This window comes from Calidris pugnax, unplaced genomic scaffold (genome assembly GCF_001431845.1).
Source record: "Calidris pugnax isolate Ruff unplaced genomic scaffold, ASM143184v1 scaffold133, whole genome shotgun sequence".
NCBI lineage: Eukaryota > Metazoa > Chordata > Aves > Charadriiformes > Scolopacidae > Calidris > Calidris pugnax.
Window position 1 is genome coordinate 5,444,175 of NW_015090977.1, and position 9,020 is coordinate 5,453,194.

A 9,020-nucleotide genomic window follows, 5' to 3' on the forward strand; every position below is an offset into this window, starting at 1 on the left:
CGCGGAGGCGGCTGAACACCGCGTGCTGCGGAAGGGCCGCACGCCACTGCTCCGCCGGGCCCCACTCGGCCGCCATCGCCTCCGCGCAACCTCCGCGCCGCGCGGCGATGGCGTCACCTTCCGCGCCGCCAATCGGCGGAGCCGCCTCACCCCACCCCTACCCGGTCACTCCGAGCCGGGACTACATTTCCCGGCGTGCCCCGCGGCGCCAGAGCGGGCGATGGAGGCGCCGGTGCGGCGGCACCGCGCTCGGTACAAGGGCCCGGCCGCGCCGCCATGGAAGGAGACCTACCGCCAGGTGAGTGGGGCGGGCGGCTCTGCGCGCTCCTTCGGGCTCGGTTCGTTCCCCCGCCCCCGCTGTGGGCCGGCCGGGCTCGGTTCTCCCTCTCCGGGTGAGGCAGGCCCGGCTTGGCCCCTTCCCAACCCCGCTCCGTGCGGGCCCGGCGCCGCCGCGGGCCGGTGGAGGCCGGGCCCCGATGGGAGCCGTCCCCCCGTTCCCGGTACTGACGGGCCCTCTGCGGTTTGCTCTCCCCCCTCCTCACAGCGCTGCATGGAGAGGCTGAGGAGCAGCCGGGCCAAGCTGCTGGACCGGTACCGCCAGGCCGGGGAGAGGGTGTACGGGCCGGCGGCGGGTGCGCTGCTGGTGCAGGAGGTGATGGAGCTGGAGTGGCAGGGGCTGCAGGAGAGCCCGCCGGCCCCCGGGGGCAAGGAGGCCCTGGCCCAGGTCAGTACACGCTCTGGGGCTGCTGCCATCTCCAGCATCAACGCGGTCCGTGTCTGACGCGGGTGACGGGCAGTCTCCGTGTCTGGAGCTGTCACCTCAGCTGGAGCTGGCAGCACTCACCGGTTCCTGCTGCTGCAGCTGGTATGGGGTGTGGTGCTGTGAAACTGCTTGTTTTGGGGCCCACGAGTGGGGAACTTCCTTATTTCCTTCACAAACTGCATGAGAATCACAGCACAGGGTGGTGGGACTGGTGTCACTGACTGCTCCTGAGAACGGGAGTAAAATGTTAACATTTTAAAAAGCAAGTTCCTGGACAGGCTGTGTTCTTTCCATTGTGGCTGGCTTTGCACAGGTGGTAATATGAGAGATTGCTTTACAGGGTGCATGGCTTTGCAAATACGGGGATTTACCAGACAGAAGAATAAGCAGAATGAATTTACGTTGCAGTGGCAGCTCAGTCAGGTGCTGGAAGTTAAGTGAGAAAGTAGCCAGGATGGGAGAGTCACTGACTGATGCACCTTTCAGATGCTAGAGGACCCTGATGAGCTAGCAGTGCTGGAGGAGATCCAACAGGAATTGATCTTGGAAGGTAACTTCTCTACGTATTTTCTGACTCTTCTTTGATTTGTAGTGCTCCTGAATTTCTAGTAATCCAAACTCACTGAGGCTGCACTCCTTGGTTCTTGTGGGCCATGAGATATCGAAGAGCCTCCTTAGAAATCTCTGTAGCCTCAGTTTCCATCTGTGACTCTTTTTGACAGTTTTAAGTTTCATTTTAAGATCTGTGACAAGCGAAGAAGAGAGGAGAGCAGAGAAACAGCACTGAGGTGTTTGGGAGCTGTAGGAAACTGTATAAATCAATCCAGAATCTTTCTGAATTGTTGGTTGGAAAGTGGAGGCGCCCACTTCAGACTTGAGGTGGAGCCACAGGAAAAACTGGGTTAACAGGAACGATTTCCTCAAGTGTAGAAATCTGATTCAAAGAAAGAAAAGGTCAGAAACCAGTGGCTGCCCCAGCCTCCAGGGTGCTGCTTTGTTTTCAGTTCCTAAAGGTTCCCCGGGGGGGTATTTTGCTGTGTTGTTGCAGAACAGTCCGTTATAGAAGAGTACGAGCGAAGTCTGCAGTTTGATGAAGAATGTCTCAACGCGATGCTCGATGGCTTGGATGCCAGCGACGAGGTCATCTGCCCGGTGTGCAGAAAGTAAGAAAGCCCGTGGCCTTGGAATGAGGGTCTCCACTCCCCTACAGCAGTTTGGGCTTAGAAACAGGCACAAGCAGGGGGCAGAGGCTGCTGCTAGTGCTAATTTCAACAGGAAAAAAAACCCAACCCTGAGCAATGATTTCCTAGATCTAACAGTTTGGGTTTTTTTTTTGCTTTGTTCTGGTTGTTGTGGTGATGCTCATTGTGTGCTCTTTCTAGGAATCACCTCACTGTGAGGAGTAACTTGGTTTTTTGCCAGTGTGGGTTGTACATCAGGACGCAGGTAAGTGGCGCTGAGTGGCCTGTTAAATGTGACATCTTAGGTCTGCTGCTGCGAAGAGGCACTTAGAAGCTACAGACAGCAACTTCAGTGCAAGATTTCTTTTTTTAACCTGTTTTTTTTCTCAGGGTATGACAGAAGAGAAGCTTCGGTCACTTCTAGAAAACACTGTCACAGAGCACAGTCACAGGTGCCTTCACAACCCCGAGTTCACAGTTACCAGTGGGATGGAGGAGGAAGCCAGTCTCCTCATGAGCTGCCCGGTGAGTCTCAACCTCAGCTTCCTGGAAGGGATCTCTGCTGGGATCCACGTCTCCATGACAGGGGCAGATCCCAGGGGTTTGTGTTGCTGTTTTGTCAAATCTCCTTGGAAATAGGTTTACTTTTGACCACCAGTAACTGTAAAAGGAAAGTAAATTGTGGTATTTGGCTCTTAGCTGCTGGATTAGGGGGGACCTGTCAGACCTGGTGCCTGCCCTTTCTCACGCTGTAGCCAACAACCCCCAAGTTTTGTGTGGAGTGTCTGTTCGGGCAAATGATTAATGAAGAAAAGTTTTAAAATTTACTTCAGTTTAAGCTTCCTCACGAGGCTCACCCATACCTCTGAGAAAACACATCCCAGCCCTGGGGCTCAGGCTACAGCTTCCAAGTTTTCAGCTTTGCAGTTTTCATAAAATCGCTGTGTGTACCTACATGGTGTTAGGATCACAGCACTTCAAATTGTTTTGAACATCAATAATTCATTTTATATGTTGCTACAGCTTCTTTGTTCAACTTCTTTTTTGTAAAGGTCTGTGACTCCTGGACAATTCTCCTGTAAGTTGATTTGGCTGCTTTTTTTTTTACTGGAAGGACTTTACTGGAAGACTGAAAATCCACCCAGAGCTGCTAGTGTTTTTATGTATATACTTGTATCCGCTGTGTTGAGAAGACACTTGAAAAGGCAGTAGCACTGCCTTGACCTGCACTTTTAATGGCACAGTATATGTTTTGAAATAAAAATACTTAAGTTTATTTCAGCCTTTGTGTTGTCTTAATCATCTTGTAGCTCAAATTCGATTTCAGCTTCAGGCAACAAGTGGAGCCAGGGGTGTGAGCAGACACCACAGCTGTGGCCTCAGACATCAGCACCCACAGTCGTTCTGCTGGAACTGGAGTCCTCTGACCTCCCTGTGGTGTTTTGCTAAAAATAGCTTATGGTAGCACATCCCTCTTTCAAACAGCTCCTCAGACACACTGAATTCTATTCCCTAACACACAGCCAGCCAGCCAAGACTTCTAGAGTAACATTCCCATTCATAATTCACATTCCTGGCCAGAAACCTTCCTGCTCCAGCTGCAGCTCTGACAGAGGGACCCTGCGTGGTGGAAGGTGCTGGAATAGCTCTTCCTTGAGAATGCTCCAGGCTGGGACACACCACGCTGCAGGTGTAGTGACACTGGCACAGACAGACCCCTCCCCTGGTTTTTATGGCAGCTCTCTGGTCAGCAATGGCACAGCAGGAAGGAGAGAAACCATCAGTTTTCAGTGATATGTTGAGCAGATTTTATTCTTCACATTCATTCTTAATTGTACAAAACCCACCATGTAGGGTGAGGCCGATTCCGGGACCGTAACGTTAGAGACCTTGATCTGGGCCACAACATAAATACAAATCCTCAAATACAAGCAAGAATCCTCCTTTTTCCATGATGCTGGTTTCCAAACTCAAAGTTACTTACTCTCCGTGTCTGTTGTGAAGATACATTTGGGTATTGCTGCCTGGAGCAGCGCGGGGTGACACCCACCACTTGGAGATACACTTCCTGCCCTGACCTACTGACATTTGACAAAGCTTTTAAGGTCTTCGAGGAATTTGATGTACTCCTGGTGCTCCAGCGCGGTGCTGAGCTCTATTAACTCATCAGCAAAGGTGTTGTCCACTCCTCGATCGGCCAGGAAATCCATTAAGTGGTCGTACAGAGCCTGGAGACAATGAAGAGGAAGCTTCTTTAGCAGAGCACACCTGGGGAGGGGTTGCTTTTAAAAGGAGTCAGGAGGTAACGTCCATCAGAGATGACACCCACCACGCTCTGCCCCTCACTCCAGTGCTGTGGCCTTGGGATGAATTGCTTTAAGGGTGTCTGGAAAGGGTGGTATCTGATCTAAATATTTGTTTGAGACTAAATCTTTTACAATTTTTTTTTTCTTCTTCTTTTTAATCCTACCCACCTGTTGCAGCTCCAGTGTATCTTACTGCTTGGGGGTTCCCCCTCGCTCCTCAGGAGAACAGATCCATTATTAATGCTCAGACCTGCCACGTGCTTCTTGGGGTTGTTTGGTTTGGTTTTTTTTAAACAGACCAATATTACTGAGCAAATGACTAATTTTGGACTTTTTAAATCTGAGCAGATCACAAATCATACACGTTTTTTAATTATTTTTTGTCTCAAGTCAGAGAGGGGAAAAAAACAGCCCTGTGAGATGTTTTAGAGCACACTAACCAATTCTAACCTAAAGAGAGAGACACCAGGAGTAAAGTTTTAATCACAGGATACACAGCCCCCAACTAAGATTTAAGCTTTTAAAGCATTGAGAAAATATAAGCAGCTGCCAGATTCTGGGGCAGACTGGCTTTCGGTGTCACCAGCACAAAACCATACCTGGCAAGCCCAGGTGTGTACACACGGTATCTGATAAGCGACATTATTAAACACACAGATGAAAAGATATCTGAGCAAGTGGGAAAGCCTCTCTGAAATGTCACACAGCTGCCAGGAAATCACCAACTTATAAAACCTGGAACAGAACAAGTTTTGGCACGTGGGTCCCTGACGCCCCAAGCACTGCAGGACCGCGGGGAGCAGGTAATAATCTAATAATCCTCCCTCTGCAGCAGAACCTCATCTCGTGGGGTGGAGAAGGGAAATCCCTCGCCTCAGGCACCCTCCCTGTAACTGGGGAACAAAGGGAGAGCTGGGTGAGGCAGGTTGAAGCAGCACTTACCCAGTCGAGGGAATCCGTGTTGAGGGTGTAGTTGGTGTCCTTCCAATCCGACTCTCCGGTGGGCTGAAAACTCACCTCCCGAATCGTGAAAATATCACTTTCTTCCTCTCCCTCATGGCCAACCTGAAACAGGAGAGGAGATAATGACAGGCCTTAGCTCTACTGGGCGCCTTCAGGCATCTCATCCCAAAGCAAGGAATATTTCACTGCAGGCTGCACCCCAGGCCCTGAAGACAAGCAGGGACATGCCCAAGAACACAGGAAATCCTCTAAAAGGCAAGAACTGCCAGCAGCCTGATCTTCACAGAGATGTAAAAACTTCTTCACACATCTGCCTAACCCCTGTCAGCCAGGACCAGCTGCATAAATGATGTTAAGGTTTACAAAATAAATCATAAACGCCAGTCTGAACCAAAGCTCTCAATGCCACATGTCCCCCACTCCTCTTTCTTTTTAAGCCCTTTTTCTTTGTGACAACTCACAACCATGAGATTTGCAAGTTGCTGACACACTGTATTAAATCCATCTCGTCCTGGCCATGGCCGTTTACCCCTCTCAAGTTGCCACACTGTTTAAGTTAAACCTTCCCCCTCCAGTGTAATTCCAGAAACTGGGATATAAGCAGCCCATCGGAAACGCCAGGTGGGGATGTGAGGAAGGCAAGGGAACATCTCCTCCCCAGAGACTGTTCTTGCAAAAAACATGCCCTTTTCTTTGTGTTTAAAAACAGAGAGATCAGAGGAGGCTGCATTTTCTGCCGACTCAGAAAAGCCAGAGTTGATAAAAAGCAGTTGGATTCAACAGCAGCACAATCACTCTGCACCCACAGCCCAGAGCGGGCTCTGGCTGACACACAACCGGTTTGACACCCACCTCGTCTTCAGGATAATGGCAGTCAAGGACAAGCGTCTGTTTTGTGTCATCTTTTATTACTTCCACAACGAAGTTTGGAGTCGATGTAAGTTCAGGCTAAAGGAGAGAACAGTTGCATCAGCACCGGAGTCTGAACAGGAGCCAAAGTGATGGCAGCACAGCCAGGAACAGCCCATCCAGCGCAGGTTGTCCCCTGTCACCCCCTTCCTGGGAGCATCTGCCACCCCCTGCCAACCCAGAGAGCCTGGATGGGTCCCCCCAGAGTGACAGGAACGGGCAACAGGCTCAGATTGTTCTGAGAGTGGGAGCAGCTCGTGCCTGCAGAGACAGGGACTGTGCACAGCTGACACACACTGCACCTTCTCAGCACAGGGGAAGTGACCCACAAGTGTCCCCACTATTGTCCCACCCAGCTGAGTGCAACGCCCTGCAATCAATACTGCCCTTCAGAAAGGACAAGTTAACTGCTACACACCCAGCAGCCACATTCCTGACAGGTTCAGCACCGGTGTCACTGCAGATAAAGCCATCTGCCTCGAGTTATACTGCTCATTTACAGTTTTTATGGGTATTTTTATTAAACAGGAATGAGATGCTTCTGACCAACCAAACCACTCAAGTTAAGGCATGTGAGCAGCTCTGTGTTCCGTTATGCTAAGAACAAAAGGCAGTATTTATTGCAGGGGGTTGCAAAGACAAAGAGACACCCAAGTTTCTCTCATTTCTCCTCCTTGAGCTCTCTCACCCTGCTCTGCTGCAGAGAGGAGGGTCACAGCCAACCCAGAAAAATCTCCATTTTGTGCCTTCCTGCTCTCAGATATCAAGTGAGGGAGGAGAAAACCCCTTAGCACCTAAGGGCAAGGTTCTACCGTCCCTCTGTGTACCCGTCACTGAAGTGCACATCCACACCAAGTTACCTCCTGCTCATCAGGTTTCTGCCCTTCTTGTGGTTCGTCATCATCAACCGAGGGTGGAATGCTGTTATTGATGTTGAATGTGACCGTTATCCTTCAAAAGAAACAGAAGCTGTTACTTCGAATGCACTCAAAAGACACCCATCAACACTTCTCCTTTTTGAAGCTTCTGTTGTGGGGACAGTGTCACCAGCACCGAGTTCACATGCCATGACCTGGGCTGTGCCCTGCACCTTAAAACCTGTGCCTGAATGAAGCTGGATTCCTCCAACTGCTCTCACAAATGAGCCTTTTTTTCAAGTTTTATTGGACTACACTGTTATTTTTAACACATGAAACTCTGTAACACACAATACAGTAGCAAGTGGAGGCCCTCAACAAGGCCAAGTGCCGGGTCCTGCCCTTGGGTCACACCTGCAGCGCCCCCTGCAGCGCCACAGGGCTGGGGCAGAGCGGCTGGAGCTGCCCCAAGGAAAAGGACCTGGGGGTGTTGGTCACCTGTCGGCTGAACATGAGCCAGCAGTGTGCCCAGGTGGCCATGGAGGCCACCAGCATCCTGGCCTGTGTCAGGAACAGTGTGGGGAGTAGGACTCAGGAGATGACCATCCCCCTGTACTGGGCACTGGTGAGGCCCCACCTTGAGGGCTGTGTCCAGTTTTGGGCCCTTTCCCACAAAAAGGACATTGAGGGGCTGGAGCGGGTGCAGAGAAGGGCAACGGAGCTGGTGAGGGGTCTGGAGAACAAGTCTTGTGAGAGGCTGAGGGAGCTGGGGGTGTTCAGCCTGGAGAAAAGGAGGCTGAGGGGAGACCTTCTCGCTCTCTCCAACTCCCTGAAAGGAGGGGGTACCCAGGGGGGGTCGGTCTCTTCTCCCAAGGAACAGGTGATGGGACAAGAGGAAATGGCCTCAAGCTGCACCAGGGGAGGTTCAGACTGGATATCAGGAAAAACTTTTCCACTGAAAGGGCTATTAAGCCTTGGAACAGGCTGCCCAGGGAAGGGGTTGAGGCACCATCCCTGGAGATGTTCAAAAGATGGGCTGACCTAGCGCTTACAGACAGGGTTTGTTTTATCAGAGGATTGTTTTATCAGAGTTACGTTGATGGTTGGACTCAATGATCTTAAAAGTCATTCCAACCCAGACAACTCTATGATTCTATGATGAAAGAGCCTCCACAAGGCGCAATCGGCACAGGCTGGACCAAGAGCAACACAAGTACCAGGAGCTCCAGGGGCAATGTGATACCATCCACCCGCCCCCTCGGGCGCAGGGGCTGCCCCGACGAGCCCCTCCGAGGCCACACTTACTTCTCCCCCGCGATCTTCCGCACCAGCTTGGCCTCTGTGCCATGGACTTCCAGCTCCCACCCCCCGGACACCTTGGGCAGGGATTTGTGTTTCTGGATTTTCTTCTCCTCCTTGATCTCATCCGTCAGGAACTGCGCGAAGGCCTTGTCACCTGGTGGGGAGGGAGGGAAGGAGGGGGTTAAAGAATGGATGCCAAGGGGGGGGTTAAGGAATGGATGGGGGAGCAAGGAAGGGTAAGGAAAGGAGCTGGGAGGTTGAGTAAAGGCGTGGGGGCTAAGAATGGATGAGGGGAGTAGGGAAAGGAGCTGGGGCTAAGAAAAGGGGGGTAAGGAATAGATGGGGTTAAGGAAGGGGGGAGGTAAGGAAAGGGGAGGGGTAAGGAAAGAAGCTAGGGGGTTAAGGTGGGATGGGGGGTAAGGAGAAGAAGGTCTTGAGGAAAGGAGCTACTAGATGGGGTGGTTAATTTGAACAGAATAATCAACAACACTTGAGGCCTTGATTTCTTTGCTTAGTTAGGCTTTTTAAGTTATGAAAAGGGGAAAGAGAACATCAGACTATGCTAAAAAAATGGGTAAGTAGGGAAGGAAAGGAGGGGAGTAAGGAATGGATGGCGGGTAAGGAAAGGAGTGGGGGCTAAGAAAAGGGGAGTTAAGGAATGGATGGGAGGTGTTAAGGGAAGAGGGGGTAAGGAATGGGTGGGAGTTAAGGAAAGGGAGTTAAGGAATGGATGGGGGGG

General features: G+C 51.3%; 2 protein-coding genes across 3 annotated transcripts in view; one reads left to right on the forward strand and one right to left on the reverse strand.

Annotated features, from left to right (window-relative positions):
- Window positions 1–205: 205 nt before the first annotated feature.
- On the forward strand, window positions 206–3,225 carry RPAIN (RPA interacting protein). 2 transcript variants are annotated; one of them, XM_014953068.1, is made up of 7 exons: window positions 206–298; window positions 545–724; window positions 1,250–1,313; window positions 1,812–1,926; window positions 2,146–2,209; window positions 2,335–2,469; window positions 3,059–3,225. In XM_014953068.1, exons 1-7 carry the CDS (start codon window positions 221–223, stop codon window positions 3,131–3,133), a joined length of 711 nt encoding a protein of 236 aa, XP_014808554.1. In that variant the 5' UTR covers window positions 206–220; the 3' UTR covers window positions 3,134–3,225. The 2 variants fall into 2 exon arrangements, with proteins under 2 accessions (XP_014808554.1, XP_014808555.1); XM_014953069.1 differs by having other exon boundaries at window positions 2,997–3,187.
- Window positions 3,226–3,728: 503 nt separating this feature from the next.
- The window catches only part of C1QBP (complement component 1, q subcomponent binding protein), a 7,641-nt gene continuing 2,349 nt past the window's right edge, over window positions 3,729–9,020 (reverse strand). Inside the window, exons 2-6 of the mRNA XM_014953032.1 lie at window positions 8,285–8,557; window positions 6,983–7,073; window positions 6,066–6,161; window positions 5,193–5,315; window positions 3,729–4,172 (exon numbers count right to left, since the gene is read on the reverse strand). Coding sequence (XP_014808518.1) covers window positions 4,023–4,172; window positions 5,193–5,315; window positions 6,066–6,161; window positions 6,983–7,073; window positions 8,285–8,557 — 733 coding nt within the window. The 3' untranslated portion in view covers window positions 3,729–4,022. The remainder of the gene's footprint in view (window positions 4,173–5,192; window positions 5,316–6,065; window positions 6,162–6,982; window positions 7,074–8,284; window positions 8,558–9,020) is intronic.

Coding starts and splice junctions, on each gene's coding strand:
- RPAIN (XM_014953068.1), top strand. CDS start 221: ATGGAGGCGCCGGTGCGGCGGCACCGCGCTCGGTACAAGGGCCCGGCC. Junction 725..1,249: donor GCAAGGAGGCCCTGGCCCAG/GTCAGTACACGC, acceptor TGCACCTTTCAG/ATGCTAGAGGACCCTGATGA. Junction 1,314..1,811: donor ACAGGAATTGATCTTGGAAG/GTAACTTCTCTA, acceptor GTGTTGTTGCAG/AACAGTCCGTTATAGAAGAG.